The sequence below is a fragment of the Haemaphysalis longicornis genome, unplaced genomic scaffold, assembly GCF_048455015.1.
Source record: "Haemaphysalis longicornis isolate Haplotype H1 unplaced genomic scaffold, Haemaphysalis longicornis Haplotype H1 scaffold_3, whole genome shotgun sequence".
Classification (NCBI taxonomy): Eukaryota; Metazoa; Arthropoda; class Arachnida; order Ixodida; family Ixodidae; genus Haemaphysalis; species Haemaphysalis longicornis.
Genome location: NW_027526335.1, coordinates 5,813,838 through 5,832,082, shown reverse-complemented (window position 1 = coordinate 5,832,082; position 18,245 = coordinate 5,813,838). Strand labels below are relative to the sequence as shown.

The window sequence follows — 18,245 nt, the reverse complement described above, 5'->3', positions numbered from 1 at the left end:
GAGGTTAAAATTGCATCTAAAACATAGCTGCTAGTTGAAGAAAACCAATTGATTTAGGAAAGAGGAAAAAGCACTGGTTAGTCCTCCTACACATAATTCTTGCCAACATTTGCATGGCCTTGCTTTCACCTTTGTTTAATCCTCCATGCATTGGGATGCCCTGCATATGCCAATCCAGACATGTCCGATGTATGAGAAAAAGACCCATGTGAATAGCAATTTCCGCCTTCAAAGTGGATGGAAAACAACCAATTTGGATAGCTGCATAAATGGTGACTATCACTAGCCATGAACACAGCAATGAGAGCTAAACGTACAATTTATTGCTACCGCAACACATGAAATAGTCTGTCAGAAAAGTGAGCACAGAATACCAAGAAAGTACCATATTTACTAGATTCTAAGCTGATACTTCTTTTAAAAAACAGGATACAAGTGTCATCGGTCAGCTTAGGCTCGAGGATTTATATCAGAGGTGCCGAGTACTCATTTAAAAGTCTGAAAAGTGGCACGCAGTTAGCGGGGCCTGGAAATTCTGCTAAAAAGAGTATTTCAGCCACCGGCATCCATAGCTGTAGCCAACCAAGGCGCAAGTGAGAGGCCAGCGTTCTGACCATGCATGCTCAGTGCAACGCATTGGGCCGGGTGGGGCCAGGCCTACCGGTCCACAAACGGCAGAACTGCCCACACTGATGATGGGCAGCACAATTTTGCCTGCTTCAAGTCATTACATCAGTAGATAAATAATTGGTACAGCGGCATCCTTTTAAATAAAGCTGTTCCGGCAGCTGAGAGAGCGTCAAACCTCGAGGCACGGTGGCAACTCGGCAATGATAAAAGAAACATCTGCATTGTAGGGGGTCTGCAGACAAGCCTAGGATGACCTTCTGGGAAGATTAACTGTAGGCTTGTTTAAAGAGTGCATCACTGCAAATACACCTGACAGCCCCGAATATACGCGCACTCTACGAGGGTGGCAGCAACAAGGACAGTAACAACGAATCCAGCAATGATGACGATGTTGAGTGAACCAAAGCAGGTTCGTGGCTAATCTATGCCGTTTAGTTTAGAAATTTCTGTGGTCTGCTTAGTATTGTGGCTGGCCTAGACTCGAGTAAATATCCCAAGCAAAATCTTTTCCAGCGTTAAGGTCGCTCAGAGGAATCCCACGACAGGGACTGAGGTAAAGTGACCACAAAGTACACCACGTAAGCCATGCACACACACACGCACAACGCTTGACCGAGAGGGGTGGGGTGGGCAGCAGCAGTGCAGAGGGAAAGAGACACTTGCTTTATTCTCGATACGAATGGCGTCCTTGAAGTGCCACTGCTCCTCCTCTTCGGCCCAGAAGAGCTGGAAGGCCTCTTCGCACACTGCGCACGTCTGGGGAAAGAAAAGAGGAGGGCACAGTGGCAGCTGAGCATGGCTCTCGGAGGGGGCCACGGAAGGGGGCAGAAGCAAGTGTGGTGCCAACTTTAATGCACACTAACATGATAAACCGCCTGGATCCCTTTTTTATACAAATGAACAAACAGTATTAAGGCTACGCTCTAGTCCAGGCCTAACTTTCTAACCAGCACTAGGATTTGAGTTCAGTGAGAGAAAAATGCAAGGAAAAAAAAAAAACCAATGCATTCCCCCTACAACTTTCTATAATCCTACGTCTATCGATGAGGTAGGATGACAGACGAACCCGACTACAGTAGAACCCTGCAATAACGAAACCACCGGGGAAAGCCAACAAATTCGCTTTTAAAATGCCGACCGGACTTGGAGCGAATTTCGCTAATGCAGGATCACTCCCAAAAACATTTTGTTGCCGCAAGATATGAAATACACGGGCGTCTAGAGACGACCGCCGGGGATGTGAAAATATTTCGTTGTGGCAAGAATTTCATACTTGTGGGATTTCGTTACCGTGGGGTTCGACTGTATAGTGAACTATTTGTGGTCACGATATATTTGCAGTGAGAATATATAGCAAAAATTATGCCACGTCAAACAAAAATACCAGCTACACCCATTATATCGAAATGCAAATGCCACAAGAGTGCCCCCGCAAGTTGGCGTTCCAACACCCCTAAAAGTGGTTTAGCCCAGCCACTCATAAGCAGCGGGCGGCTCTTTCCCCTCCTTCTTGCTCACCCTTGTTGTACCCCCATGAAAAAAATGATCCTGGACCATCTGCCTTTCTTTTTTTCATTGTGTTGTGTTTGTGCTGTTCGCATTTTGGGGACTTTTTTTCCTAAAGTGTAGCTATGGTGGCTAGCGCTAGAAATGTTTGACGGCTCTAGCTAGCGCGAAGCGGCCGAATTTGCATTTCGCCATGAACCTGGCAATCATAAACCGAGTCGAACACGGTGAGAAGCTAGATGTCCTCGGGGTGCACGAGATTCCTCGGAGCACGCTCACCACACTCGGCAGGGAGCTTTGATTAAACTTCTCACAGTAGGCTCTGGGCAGATGTTACTGAAGGAGCCGCTCGAAACTGCTTCAAACCTGCTGCTTGTGCGTGCCAGTGATGCAGACTGTAGGTGCGGGCAAGTTGGTAATCCATGCTGTATTTCACTTGCCAGTGATGACTTCGAAAATCCTGAGGAGTGCAATGAAGCCATCGCTAGTGTTGCCTAAGTGTGGAGCGAGCTGTGTGAAATCCTAGATGACGTTTCTAGATCGGTCAGCGAGTTTATGGATGATGGTGTTGCGACCATAGGAGAGTTTGTAAGACTACATTGCCAACATCGTACCGAGTGCAAGTGAAAGCAGGTGCAACAAGGAAAGCAATTACGATACTTTGATAGGAGCCTCTGAGGTGATTGGTGAATTCGCACTAGTCCGGCACTTCTTCACAGCCTCAGCTGCCCAACTCTTTAAGACGACAGGACTAGTCTTAGAGGTATTTTTTTAGTTTACTGTGCAATTTTTATGAAACTTCACAGCATTATGGAGTTTTTTTGTGCCGATTTGAAATCTGCAATTAGACCTTTTTGCAAGATGATTACTTTTTAAAATAATTGTTAATTGCCATTGTTGTGGGTCACAATTACAAAATAACCACTCCATACAGAATGGCCATTGCCATGTGGCTAGGCACACAAATGACTAAATAATACAACTTTGGAAGAACTTCTTCGGTTTAGCTATTTTTGAACATTTTACAACACACTGAACTTCACTACTGCTGTGCTCTGCCAGAAATGGCTCACAGGTGGTGTCAATTGAACACAATAATTTTCCAAAGCCCCCAGTTAAAATTTTGTTTCAAACATTGTTTTCGCCACACATTTCAGCATCAGAAGCAAAAAAAAAATTAGGCGGTCTTGCTCTTGGTGCAGAGATAACTGCTGGCAAAGCGCTAGCTTCACGTTGCAAGAAAAGTGCCGTTTTACCACGGAATTCTGCGCAAACAGGTGTAGAGTGCACTCTAAAATGCTATTTGCAATAAAATATGGTGCCTTTTGATGAGAAAACTTGCAGTGATAAAAAATGGCCATGGTTGCCAAAAATGCCATTTTTCAGAAAACAATTTTTTGACCGTCTTTGGCCCCAAAGATCCATCTGCCCCCCTAAACACTGTCTCGGGCAGTGAAGGTTTTTTTTTTTTTTTTTATTGCGCCATTTTGCCACAGGGCATAGATGACAGGAAAACAATAGACCAAACAGGACAGGGGAACGACAAAGGAAAGCAAAAAAAAAAAAAGGAAAGAAAGAAAGACACACAGTGTGAGGCGGGCGCACTACAGGAAACTATAGAGTCCAGTTTCGGAAATAAATTCCAACAGTTTCTTGTAAAGTGAGCCGTGCGCCCACCGATGGATATCTGGAGGTCGCCCTGGGCGATGTCCTGTGGGCCCCATGTGTCGAGCTTGGGTTGATTGAAGCCCTGGACACGTCCCTAGCAAATGTTCCAATGTCGCTTCAGCAACAGGGGCAGGGCAGTAGGGGCAGGTCGGGGAGGGATCTGCAAGACTAGAAGTCCACGTTGCTCGCACAGCAGGCGTCAGTGCGACGCCCAGGCGGATTCTTCGAAGCACGACCTCTTCACGACGGGTTAAGCCGCCAGGAAGGTCAGACCCACGCGGAGGGAGAAGGGCACGCGTGGAGCGCCGAAGAATATCTTTCTTGATGAGTAGGGTGTCTTCCAGTGAGAGCAGTAGAAACGGGAGTGGGTACACCACTTGCTGCGGGTGAGCGGCTGAGTCGGCGAGGGCGTGCGTGGTCGTGCTCCGGCGGGTCCAGAGGACGCGAACACGGCACGGGAATGATTGGAGTATCTGGTGCACCTCGCATGTAATGCCCAGTGTACTGTTGACGCGCCGGAGCTCTCGAACAGCCTGAGTGGAATCGGTGTATAACACCAAGCGCAGTGGTGGGGCAGCGCCGAGCTCAGAAGCTAAAGCACACAGGCCATCTCGAATGGCAACCAGCTCCGCCAACAGAGAAGGAAGTGGCGCCTCTGTGAAATACGAGCATGTCTGGTTGATGGATGGCATAGTGGGGCAGACAAGGCTTGTGTAGAGGATGCCGTCGGCTACCCCTGCGTCCACATGCGCTTGAAGGCCCTCTGGCGAGTCAAAAAGGAGCGGTGGGTTGGCCTGCTTCTCTTGGGGGCGAATGCTTTTTATGCACCCTAGAGGCCGGTTGTCCGTAGCTTGAGGTCGCTGCCATGGAGGGGGCTCCGCTAAGCGAGGTAGCAGAGGCGAAGCACGATCGTAGTAGTGTGCAAGTGCTGCCGCGGCGGGAATCGATTGAATTTTTAAACGACGAGCCGATCGACGCTGATGTACGATTTCATCCAGCGTGTTCAGTTGCGCTTCGGCTTGAAGTGTCGGTATAGAGGTCATGCGAGGGAGTCCGGTGATAACTCGCATTGCTTCTCTATTTGCAGTTTCTAAGCGATCCCAGTCGCGCAAGGTGAGGTGTTGGAACTGGGCTTGGTAAACTAGTCGAGGCTGGAAGATAGCACGCACTAGCGTACGTATGACTTGAGAGCAGGCACCCCCTGACTTCTGGCCGATTCGGCGGAACAAGTGTAACATTCTGGTGGCCTTTTGTCGGGTGCAGCGGACCTATGAGGATGCCGACCCAGTTGCACTGATTTCCAGTCCCAGTATACACATATGATCAGTGGCGGCAAGGGGTTCACCATTCAAGAACAGGGATATCGGTGTCTGCAACAGCCGTTCTCGACCACTACGATTTGTGACAGACATGTAAGTGGTTTTTTGCGGAGACAGCTTCAGGCCAATAAGCGAACACCACTGTGACGTAATGTCCACGGCAGCCTGTAGACCTGCTTCTTGACGAGACAACATGTCGTGCACCGACCACACAGTGATATCGTCCGCATAGACGAGAAAAAACGTGTCCGGTATGCTATCCAGCTGCCACGCCAAGGGTAATAGGGCCACGTTGAACAGCACAGGAGACAATACGGAGCCCTGAGGCACGCCTCGCTCCGAAACAAAGTGTCCCACGCGTTCCTTGCCTATGCGGATAGAGAACGAGCGGTTGTGAAGGAAGGACTTGACAAAATGGCATACTGCTGGTGGAAGGTGGAGTCTCTGCAGAACTGATTATAGCTGAGTGGCTCACGTCATAAACAGAAGACACAGCACTATTTCGTGCGAACGTAAGGCAGTTTCATTAATAAATCGTCAAATGGCATCCGCTTTTATGACGTTTAATTAACTTGCTTATATCAAATCATCAGCTATATCGAAGTGATAGACGGTTTTTTTTTAAGTTCGATATCACCGCGTTTGACGGTAACTCTCCTGCTAAACTGAGCAGCCTGGTAAGGAAAGGGTGGCCCCACAAGGAAACAACCTTGCTCAGCTTTTATTTTCCATGTTCTCACTCCACAGAGCGGGAGGAAGGGAGTACTTTGAAAAAGGAAGGCCCGACTTACGTTGCCCGTCTCATCGCCCGAAGCTGGGACGCTCTTGACGGTCATGGGCGAGTTGCTGTTCTGGTCCTGTTCCACAGTCGCTTGCTGCTCAAAGAAGCTCCGTGCTGCCAAGGAAGCGGCAGAGGGTGCGTTACAGACAAGGCCGCTGGCCCAGCATGTGCCACACACGAGAAAAGCATGCAGAGGCAGCAATGTCCAAGTTTAAACATCAGCAACCTTCGACACCGCTCTGACAACAAAGCAAAAGCAAAAAGGCGTACCCCTCTCTTCCAGATCTTCAATCTCCTCGAACTGAATCCAATCCTGCAGAGACAAGGTGCAGTTAAGCTTCCGAAACTGCCCGCCTTCTAGACCACACCAAGACCCCAGCCCGTCGTGACGCACCTCGACCTCGTAGAACCACTTGCGGGAGAAGGCCTTGCGGGCACCGTCCTTGTCCCGCCGGTTGGCCCGGAAGTGCCAGTCCAGGTGCTGCCGGTACTTCTCGCACTTCTCGTCCGTGAAGCGCAGGCCGCACGAGGCACACTGGGTGCCCACGTGCAGGGCGTTGATCACGCTCGGGTGCTTGCTGCAAGGGGGGCAGGAGAAGGGACAGGGCCGGATCGGCAAGCTGGCACCGGCTCACGTTTGACAGCGCTCACTGGTCACCAACTTCATTGTTTGCAACCAATCAGTGCAGTCAGTGATTAACATCTCTCAACCATGCAGTACGGAACCTATAAAGGAAAGCCAAGCAGGAGGCTACCGTGTAAGTCGAAATATAGGTCAAGCCAGATGTAGGGTGGACCCCCTTACCTTGCAGAAAAAAAAAAAAAAAGAGAGAGAGAGAGAGAGAGAGAGAGAAAAAAAGTTAGGTACACAACATCGTTTTATTGAAACCGTCAGCATTTGTTTTGTCTAAGGTTGTTCATTCAAGCCGTCTAGTGTCTTGTCGGACAATCGCTTCTGTATGGCTGTTGCCCACACAGCAATTCGTCCTCAGTGCAGTCCGGGGAATTGCTTATGGAGCACTTCTCATGCACTCCACGAGGTCATGTCATCCCGAAGCAAGCGCCAAGCATGGGACAGTCATGTGTTGAATGCCACGAGGGCCGGTCTGTGCAGGCGGCCAGGCATCCTGGGGTCATCGCCACCCATCCATTTCACAGAGCCCAATGCTTGCAAAGAAAAGTTGTCACCTTGTCCTTCAGTTCCAGCTGCACAGCGCAGCACCTACGAAGCAAGGTCTTCCAAGTGTTGCATACCGAGAGCTGCCCCTTTAGCTTGCGCCAGTAGAGTGAACTCTTTCCGGCGACACTGAACTGCCCGAAGTCGGGCGTGTTGACGTTGCTTCAGGCATGCTACAGTGTAGACCACTTAGAACTATGCCGCGGGAACCGCAAAAATCCGCACTATAACCAAAACATGCGCGAATCCAGCCACATCGCAACCTACCTCGCAAGTCATCCTTTATTTATCATAACTCAAACACACGGCACTTAAAGGAGCCATGAAGAGAAAATGCAAGTTGGTTTTATTCGAAAGATTTCGTGTTGTATAGTGCCCCCAGCGCTTGTACGGATACAAACGGTGCTTTATTCACTGAGAAATTAAACAATTTAGGTTAAAATTTTGATTTTCCCACTAAATCGTGCCTTTTTGTGGTCCCAAGTGACATCACTGAAACCGACCGCTCTGCAGCCTAGAGTACCTTCATTCACGCACCCGCCGTACAGGGTACGGACACGTATACGTTGGCGCCACCATTTTCAGTTGCTCGCTCGCCGCCGAAGCAAGTCATTGTGTCAAAACCGCGCTAAAATTATCGCCGCAACGTGGTTTACTGAAAAATTTTGAATCATATTGTCTGTTTCGCGTTGCTAGGTCTCGTGGGAAACGAAAAGAATAACGCATTGAGCCCGTTGGCCCAATTGCGGCAGCACGGGACCGTTCAAAGGTTGTCTCCACCCTGTTCAGCGGTGTTGGTTTGTTCCCGCGTTTTTTTACGTTCCGTAACCTAGATGGCGTCACCATACCGTGGCAAGCGTTTGGTTTGTTTTTGCCCGCATTTAAACCTGGCTTGTTTTTGTTCTGGGAGAAAATATTCGTTCCCTGAAACAGTGCTCGCTCGACAAATGGGGTCACGTAAGATCACCGTTGCTTATTGCGTCAATCGGCCAGTGTCGTCTGAGACAACCCCAAGCCCCGTAGTGCTGTGCAGCGAAACTAAAGCATGCTGTGCGCAATACGAACAGCAGAACGCATCAGTACTTCTATGTTTACATGTGCTTTCGTAACTTCCACTGTTTGTCCCATCATTCTTATTGCTTTGTAAAGAATGTGCCCTAAATTTAAGCGCAAATCGCTCGTTCGTCTAGTTTGTAAGTTCTACCTAATTTGCGTCTGCTTCTGCCAGCCTCCGCCAATCGCAGAGCTTAGCCCATGTGACGACATAGGTTCTGTTGCGGGAAATGAGCTGGTGGGTCGCATGACCATTCCCGTTTTTCCTAATTATGTAGCTTATTTGAGCGAAGTTTACGTTAAAAGTGGTGTCAGTATGATTCTAACGAGACAATCTTTTGAATGAACCGAACTTGTGTTTTCTCTTCATGGCTCCTTTAAATGCGAAGGCCTGGGGCGGTATTCTCGTAACTGTCCCTTTTGAAAATGTCCCTTTTGCGTCCCTTTCATCGTGACGTACTTCCGGTTAACCCTTTGAGGGTCGAATTTTTTCACCAAATGCGACCCCTCAGGGTCAATTTTTTTCATTGCCGATTTAAATTGTTCGGATGAATATATTTCGGAAAAAAAAATTATAATTTTTTTAGGGTGACCATAAAGTGACAAAAAAAATTGTTTATGTTGTTACATATGTGTGGTTTATTCATGTGTGACATGAGAGAAATTCTAAATAAAAACGACAGAGTAACAAGCCGGCGCCTTTTGAGTGAATCAAAATCAGAGATACATCAGTTTCGCGGGCGCAAAAAGCGGGAAGCACCTGGAGGATGATACCGAAACCAGCCGCTGCACGCGCAACCGGATGCGGGAGCGATAGACGGCGCACCGCTCATAAAATACCAAAAAAAGGGGAGAAAAGAGCCTCATCAGTTTTGCAGGCGACCTTGGTCTGTGGCAGGCGCAAGAAGCGAGAGGCGCCCGGTTGCCAGGTGGGCGATACCCAGCGCGCCCCTCGTTAGCGGATGCGCAAACGATAGCCGGCGCCCCGCTGAAGTAAATCATAAAAAAATAAAAAGAAGAGCCATCGGCGCAAGAAAAAATTTGACGTATTTCCGAAGTGTGGCAGCACTACTTAGACTATATCCACTTAGACAAAATCTGTGCCGGATTCTGCCTCCGAGTGCGCCAGATCCACTTCAACGAGGTCGAATTTCCGCTGCGTTGGTGATTTGGTCTCCATGCCGCGATTGATCTCGTCTGCATGTTCCGTACGCGCGGCGATCTCCTCTGCCGTGTAATGGTCAAGTCGACAAGATGTGCTTGGACCAGGTCTGAATTCCTGAAGTAGTTGGTCAGGCGATGGGACAGGCGAAGCAATACGAAGCGGCCAACAATTTTGATCCGGCTGAGTCGAGCGGCCCGAAAGCGCACTACGTCAGCGGACGACGCATTCACTTCCCGTACGCATGACGGGTCATCCTCTTCAAACGTATGTCTCCTGGCATCAGTCACGAAAGTGTGCGATGAAAGAATCCGAAGAAACCGCGAAAATGTCTAGCAAAACTACTATAAGCAAGCGCTGTGCCAGAAGAGCGGACTCCGTCAGACGCACAAAGCAGACGCCATGATGGTGTAAAAAAGAAAACTGACGTAGCAGTCGCGCCGACCAATGGGAGGCGTCAGACTACGAACTCAAACCGCGCGTGCGCACTCCAGCCAATCGGCAGCCCAGAAGGCGCCTTTGGAAAACTGGCAAGGGCGGTCGTTCTACTAAAGCGACGCCATTTTGAGATGTCGCAAAATAAGCACAAAGAAACAAGCTTCAGAACAAGGCCAAGATGGCGGCGACTGGTCGGCTGCATCGCCCGCGGCGTGCGCGGGAATTTCAAACAACTTTTGCCCGATTCGGGGCATTTCGTGGCCCCCCGAGGCATTTCAAAACATGGTTTTAGAGTATTTCTTGATGGAATTCAGCGTTGATATTTTGAAGGCAGCTACTTGAACGTACTGAAAAAAGTTCAAAGCGCACAAATAGGCGGGGACAAAGAGGAGGGACACACACACGCACTTTAAGCACGTGTGTGTCCCTCCTCTTTGTCCCCGTCTATTTGTGCGCTTTGAAGTTTTTTCGATATCATGCACCAACTAGCCCAACTTGCGGTATTGCTTTTGAACGTACCATTATTCCAAAAATTGCATTTTCTCAAAATTGACATTTTGTCCATTTGTTACCATTCTAAGACCCCCACCCCCCTTAATGCAATACGGCTTGTTTCCACTCATTACTCTTCCCCTTTTACAACCCCTCCGAGTCTGTTCCCTTTAGCAACAGACGCGGCAGTTCACGCAGCGAGGCTTTACGGATCACGTGCCAATGCAGGTGAAACTGCCACAGCACACTCATACTTCAGGCTGCACTAAAAACCAGTTGGGTTTGTTGGTTATAACTCGACAAAAGCTTGCACCGCTGAACAACAAGGGCAGAAAGGAAAAACAGTACAAAACGAGCACTGTCTTTCAACAACACCAACAAGTTGTTGAAAGACATTCTTCCACCCTTCCTTTCCGTCCCTGCTGTGCCAGGCCCCTTGCAAGGCCATCCCTTACATCTTGAGCTGGTCCGTCCTGGAGAAACTGAGCTGGGGGATGCCCTCCGTGGGCTTCTTGGGTTCCTGCCTGCTGCCGTGGTCTTGCCGGGCCCTCCGCCTCTTCTTCTTGTGGCCCGCCCCGGGGGCGAACTGCTCCGTGGAGGCCGCGCTGCCCTCTCCGCTGGCGGCACCGCCACTGCCGTTGCCTCCTTGCTTGAGGATGCCGGCGGCCACCAGCTTCGAGAAGAGCTCGCCCACGTTCACGTCCAGGGCTGCTGCTGGCTGGGCAGCGGCTGCAAGGGGCACGGCACGCACAGCCTTCGGACACGGAGCACCAGCAAGCAGCTGGCCCAAAGTGTGGCAGCTGCCACAAACCAGCCACCAGCTACGCACCCAACGGACCCTCTACAGGCAGTGCCGAACGCAAAGAAACCCAGAGCGCCCTGTTTGCTTCCAGGCCTTTCACATGTGACACTGAAACGAGACCAGCTGCCATGGCACAGAGGGCCTCGGGCCCACATTTGTGCATTAAATAATGCGCACAGTGCTCACATTGCCACAGCCAAAGGCTTCTCTGACAGAAAGCTCGCTTGCAGTACTGCAAATGCCAGTGGCCCAGTACGCATGACATGGCTATGACATCCCACCTAATTTATGTGCTGTTTATTGTCCAAACCAAACGAGGGCATTACTCACTTGACTAAGTCCTCTAGCCCCCTGCAGCAAGGTGCTAAAACGTGAGTGCATGGACTGATTGTGGGAGCACATCAGTTCTTGCATCTGGCGTAGCTGGTGCTATGTCAGGAGGTGTATTTGTCAACTGGAAAGAGTGCTCTCACGTAGAAAGAAGCACTGAGCCTCCAGAAAGGTTCTTTACGTTGTTTAACAGGAGCTAGCCACACTGACAGTGTGCCGATGTCCACTGTATGCACATGCCATCAAATGATACAGATGCAGTGCAATACGGGCATCAAAATAAAAACAAGTCTGTGGCAAGCACAAAAGGGGAAAAGCGTCAACAGGCACCAAAAGCAGGTCGGTGTCTCGGTACACTGACAGCTGTGGCTACCTATCACAATTAGTGCGAATCCTGTCAGGGAAGGAGCTTACCATGTAAGTCGGAATAGAAGTCAAGCCGGAATATATGTCAAACCCCTTACCTTGCGGCCGAGAAATGGGGGAAAAAAATTAGGCCAATCACCGGTATATCGGTTGAAGGGTTGACTTTTCGGCAGAAGCTCTAGTGAAAAATCTCGACTCATCTAGGTGCCTGTGTGGGCGCCCCCCTCACCCTGTGGAGGAGGAGGCAGTGCAGCGGGGGCCACGTCGACCATCTGCGTCGGTGGCAGGTACGGCAGCGGGATGGCCTGCGTCCTGGGCGGCTGGAACGGAGGCGGCTGCTGCATGCTGGGGGGCTGCAGGGGCGGCATGGCGGGGGGCTGCATGGGGGGCGGGGGCTGCCCCTGGGCGACCAGGAACACGGGCGGTCGGGCCCCCTCGGGGGGCCCCACCAGGTGGGGCCTCGGGGGAGGGGCCATGGCCGAGGGCATGGCGGGGGGCCCCAGGCCCGAGGCCAGCAGCGCCTGCGGAGGCGGGGGGGGCCCGCCCAGCCGCGGCGGCGGCGCGCCCATGGCCATGCCCGCTGTGGGGTCACTGGGCCCGCCAAAGGGTGGCCGGCACGGGTACTGCGGGGGCATGAAGCCGGGCCGCACCTCCCCCACCCTGCGTGTGGAAAGAGGGAGTTGGTGGGAAGGAACACCACAGGGGCACAGTTTAGAGCTTCCACTGCTCTCCTCACCACCAAACAAGGCCCTTCTCGTGTCGGACAAAACAAGCACAAGATGCCTGACGCAAACTCTCTTCTGAGTTACCTACCAACAGCTAAACAAAAAAAAAAAAAAAAAATTGATGCTCAAGGTTCAAACCCTTAACACCATCCGCTTCAATAGTATTCCTTCTCAATGCTGACCATGAGCCATGCCATATCTACACATAGAACAAATTTTAACACGAAAGTGTTTTATGCCGAGGTCCACCAAGATCTCGCTGACACCATACCCGTCACGAAATGGACATAGCCAGAAAAACTTCCGACTGATGTGGCTGTGCTGGGATTCGAGCCACGAACTCTTTCGCCGCAACGGGAGGTACGAAACGCGCACCCAACTGCACTATGAACAGATGCGTAAATAGGACGACAAACGCACCTTATATCCTTCCCTTTGAATGGTGCTGCCGTCTAGGAGAGGCAAAGCGAAGTAGTGCATCATGACGCTATTAAAGGGGGCACTGAAGTGATATGTTAACATTGCGGGATTACTAGCGCAAATTGTAGTCCGGAGTCCCCAGGCCTTGTTTCGACCACTCTGGGCGCGTTTACGCGATTTTATTTAGTAGAAAAATTAATTCTAAAATGCTGTCCTCCTCTCTTTACGCTCGCCCATTTTCTGTGGCGTTTTCGTGTGATGTCGGGAGGAGCCGAGTTCGCAATTGGCTGCGCTACTGCACGGCTCCCCGACCTTCAGACAGTCACTCAGCCCAGCGTTTCGTCCGCCGGCCGCCGACGGGTCGTCGCAATTCGTTCGCTCAGTTGAAACGAAGCCAGGACACGTTTGTGAAAGGAAGAATGTGCCTTTCTTTACTTGGTTAGTTTGTACACGTTAGTTTGTACACTGTATCTAGCTCCAAGTCAAGGTCGCTTCACACAAGCGCTGCACAAGCGCACATGCGACGCTTCGCTGACTGGTAGGCCAGTAGGAAGATATAAGGCCTCTTGAAGGCGGGAGAAGAGTCAGCGAAGTCAATATAGGTACTAAGGAAATAAAATAAACTGATATTTTTACCGTACAGCGTAAAACTAGGGTGCGGGGAGCACTTTTTTGCGCTGGGCGAACAAGCACAGCGGCCAGCAGTACGACTACGCATCTGCGAACGCTTTTCCGTCTAAGAAATGCAATTGCTAGACGTGAGATATTGTGGAAACTTGGGGTATGCTTACTGCACGAGTGCAAAACAACAAATAGTCACCTAAGCTGCTTGGAATGGTAAAACTAAATAAAAGTGTAAATTGGTTATACATTATATACCTTATATTTTCAAGGTCGGCGGCGCTCCCCGTGGTCGAGTGGTTTGGAGCGCTAGGTATGTCAACGCAAGTGTTTTCCAAGTCACAAGATCGAATCCCCGCTGGTACCTGCTTTTTTTTTTTATATATAAGTTAACTTTTTCGTTTTCTGCCGATGTTTTCTATACTGAGTTCACCTTTTTTTGGGCGGCAACATTCATTGCTCCACGAACTAGTTCACAGAACGCGCGCAAGCTGGCACTGGCGCGCTAGCGAGTTCTTGTTGGCGTGCTGTTGCCATAAGCACCGACTCCTTGCGGGCAGTGGACACAGGCCAGAATCAACAGACCCTTGGCCTGGTGCGAACACGCTTTTTACGATACAGGCATGAGTGAGGCAAGCTCCAAATATAGGGGAAAAGTGCATGGCATTTGAGCGTCTGCGGGCACGCGGAGGGCGTTCATGCACTGCGTAGGCCTCGGCTACTAAATGCTATGATTCCAAGCCGTCCTGGGAGGCTTATCTTATGCATTTTACAGCCGACAACATGGCAGAAGCGCGGTACGATGATTACTGAGATATTGAGAATGCCCATCCAACAACGCCATTGGTTGTGTTTTACAGAACCGAAACCAAAACCGAAACTTGTTTGATTGCTAACCTTGGGCATCATCCAATCACGGTGCCCCCTCCTCCCAACGTCACAGCCTTAGTTGGTGCGGCTGCCGCAAACCGCGCATGGCAGTTTTTCTTCTTTCGCGCTTTGTAAAATAATTACCGATTTCTCAACCGGATAAACGATGAAAAGTGTGCTAATTTGAGCCAGTCTACGCAGTGCAAGCAAAAACGGGAGCTTGACAAATTCACTTCAGTGTCCCTTTAAGCTCCGACAGTTGGCACCTCGATGCCCGCGCAGCCGTACAGGGTGGAGACACCCTTTGAACAGTCCCATGCCGCCGCTATTGGGTCAAGGTGCTCAACGCGCTATTTTTTTCGTTTCCCACAAGACCGAGCAACATGAAACAGATAAGATGATTCAAACTTCACCAGTAAGCTGCGTTGCGGCGATAATTATAGCACGGTTTTGACACAATTACTTGCTGCGGTGGTGAGCGAGTGACCCAAAATGGCGGCGTCAACGCATACATGTCTCCACCCTGTACAGCGGACATGCGTGAATCGAGGCACCCTAAGTGCCTACACGTAAGGGGACGTGCAGCGTAAGCTGCGGTGGAGCCTGTAAGGCAAGGATGCCGACTTGCGAATGTCGCGCTCGTGACCCGGTCCACCGCTCCTTTTGCTGCAGCGGATTGTGTATTCACCAAACGATTTGCTGACAACCCATTTGGTTTCGTTCGCAACGATGGTTTACGAGCGTCTGCGATTTCAAGATTTATGCAATGCTCCGGCACGTGAAATCCAGTACAGTGTTCGTACAGGCTTCACAAGCAAAAATTCAAGTGTTTTCAAGGACTTTCAAGGACCAGAAAACACATTTTCAAGGTCCCCATCTTATGTTTTATCTGGCATTATTTATAACATTTTCAACACAATGCAAAATTTTGATATTGCCTAATACCTAAGAACATTAATGCACATTTAGATAGACGCTATGGGTTCATGAATGCTCCCCCAGCTTTATTTTTTATTTCATAGTTTATATTTAGAGGTTTTTTTTCTTTTTTTTTGGTGTTTTGCTGAGGCTGTTTGATTTCAAAACTTCGTTAATGTTGCCAGCATCTCCTGCTTTGTTAGCAAGAGTATCAGCTGAAATTAACTCAGCAAGTGTTGCTGCAAGGCAGGATGAACTATGTACACGTCCACCATTTGCACGTAAAAGCAAACGCAGATGCAGCGTATGAGGTACAGCAAACATGCAATGAAACGCCGTCACAGACTAGATAGAACATGCAAGACAGAGAACAGAAGCCGGCTTTCACGGGATTGTATCGTGATATGAAATCTATTGAGCAGTGCTGCTCCCAATGTTGCCTCGTAATAAAAAGAATCCACAACTCGTAATTTCACGCAATACACTGAAACTTGATTGTTACAATGTTTCTCTACATTTTTAACACCTAAAATTCACGACAAACACTTTAAATTCTTGCGAAAAAGATAGGGCCATTGGTTCTCTCCAGAAAAATCAAGGGTTTTCAAGGACCCTTTAAAAATTCCAGGACTCTACAGGCCTTGAAATTTACGCTTCTAAATTCAAGGGTTTTCAAGGACCTGTGCGAACCTTGTAGTGTCTAACATTGATGTGTACATACCGAAGAAATATAAATAGCGGTGCACAAGTTCATATCGATGCACAATAAACATTCAACTGCTCCTGTGAGGGCACATTTCCCTTTCGTGTTTTACTGGTTCTCCTGGAAGAGGGATCAACCACATTTTTTCCTCCACGCCAAGAATTCTGCGAGGAAACCGAGCAAGGAGCCCAAAATGAAGCCATCTTTACCAGCGGCCGCAAATCCATACTTGCTCCTTAAATAGTAAAAATTACAACAATCCTCAACAATCTAGTCGCACCACCCCCCGCCAAACAAGCAGGGTCTACGTACAGTCGAGCCCACTTATAACGAACTCAACCGTCACGCTGAATTTGTTCGTTATATCCAAAGTCTGTTACAACTGTACTAAGCGTTTTTTGTGTGTGAAACCGCAGCATGCATAAGGCAGGCACACTGACGCGGCTGCGGACATCGCCTGGACGGCACACAATGATGGTGGTAACAGGGCACTGGCTGCAGCCGTTAAGCAAAGTTTCCCACTTGCAGGGGTGAGACAACTGAATCAGATTTGGGAGCAGATTTTGGAGCAGCGAAATCTCAATTTTGGAGCAGAAGAGCCTTGATTTGGAGCAGAAAGACATTTATTAATTCACCTTAGGAGCCTAAAAAAAATCAAATTTCGGCAACTCGGGCGAAGGGGTGCACACTTTTAATCGGTTTTGAACGTACAAAACACTGAAACTGCCTTTCAATAAAGTTTTTTCTACCAGAGTATCACAACGTACGAACTGCACTACCTTTTTACAAACCATTTTTGAATTATTAGCCTCTACGCATTGATAGCGTGGAGCATCGTTGAAAATATCGAATTAAAAAACTAAGCAATCGCAAAGCGTTTGTATTATCATGCGAATGCCTAAATTATTACTTTTGTAATCCCAGACTCGGCTTTACGCACAAGTGTAGAGCCACTGCAAAATTTACCCTCCCATTTCAATCCCCAGGGTGCCGGCTCACTGCGATCGCTATTTGAGTAACGTTGGTATGCTTAGCCAGATCCCTCTTGGCATTAAGTTCCACTTAAGATAGATGAACCATTACCACTAGCAGGCAATAATAATAGCCCGTACCACTATCGGACACTGCTTGAACATTTCGCGGCGATGTAGCCTGCGCCGCTGCTTCTGCAGCGTCGATCGTCCCATTCCCACCATTCGCAAGCTCGCTGTGAAAGGCAGCAATAAATTAGCGTTTTGTAACACCGCAATGTGTCCGAACCGCGCCTCACACTCAAGGCACCGCGCTATTTTTTAAGAACTCCCGCCGTTCGAGTCACGCAACTTCCCGCAACAGATCAAACGACTCAATGTAAACCCAGCCACGCCCATAACCAAAACCACGGTAAAAATCAGCGACGAGCACTCTGCCCTATTTAAAGGGACAGACAACCAACTGATTTTCGTCACGTACATGTTCTCTAGCTTATATGAAAGCGAGCAATTTATACAGCCCAGTAACCACAAGCGATTTCTAAACAAATTGTCAGAAATAATTTTAATTTGGCAGCAAACTTCCTGAAATCAGAAGGGTGGCGGTTCGTAGTGTCGAAACTTGACACTATAATATGTGTGCCTGTCACGTGACCAGCAAACCTGGCAGCTACTGCAACTGCTGAAACGTTTATTTACGTATTGAAAACCTTTTAGCACAAGTATTTAAACAAGGTTAAATTGTATATGTATTTCTAAACATTATTTTGAAAATTTTTAGACACGCTGCCCGCCGTCGCTGGGTGGCTCTCAGTGTGGCTAACTGAGCCTCCATGCCCAGAATCAACGGCAGCGTTCAGTGAACAGACCCAGCGAAGGACCTTTGACGACTCTCTGCCTGAGTCAGGCGCGTTTGTTCTGCCAAAATATTTGATTTCAGTTTCTAAATATGCCAACGGCAGCTTTAAAAAAAAAAAAAAAAAAAAAACGTTGCGCCCAGGGAGAATCGAGCTTTCCACCTCCACCTCCACAACGTGAAGCCAGATTCTACCTATCGTCTTTCCCCACAGATGGCGCGTTCGTGCAAAATAGACCGTTGCATTAAAAAAAAAAACATAAAGGAACAGGAAAGCCTGCAATTCAAACTTTTTTAGCTGGGGACAAGTTTTTGCTGGCAACCATGACATGTGTCCCACAGGTGGACCGGTAAGGGAGCAGAGGAAAAAAACAAGGAGCTCTTCAAGTGCATTGCACAGGACGTCGAAGTGATAAATTTGCCCTGTGTAGTGGTGG

The 18,245-nt window shown here is 49.1% G+C and overlaps 1 protein-coding gene across 3 annotated transcripts in view; it reads right to left on the bottom strand.

Moving 5' to 3' along the window:
- LOC144173890 (uncharacterized) overlaps positions 1-18,245 on the bottom strand; it is a 59,814-nt gene that overhangs the window by 2,635 nt on the left and 38,934 nt on the right. For all 3 annotated transcript variants that reach the window (XM_077702199.1, XM_077702201.1, XM_077702200.1), the window contains 6 exons: positions 11,954-12,384; positions 10,682-10,955; positions 6,299-6,482; positions 6,175-6,217; positions 5,915-6,018; positions 1,294-1,386 (listed from right to left, as the gene is read on the bottom strand). In XM_077702199.1, the coding sequence (XP_077558325.1) occupies positions 1,294-1,386; positions 5,915-6,018; positions 6,175-6,217; positions 6,299-6,482; positions 10,682-10,955; positions 11,954-12,384 (1,129 nt within the window). The remainder of the gene's footprint in view (positions 1-1,293; positions 1,387-5,914; positions 6,019-6,174; positions 6,218-6,298; positions 6,483-10,681; positions 10,956-11,953; positions 12,385-18,245) is intronic.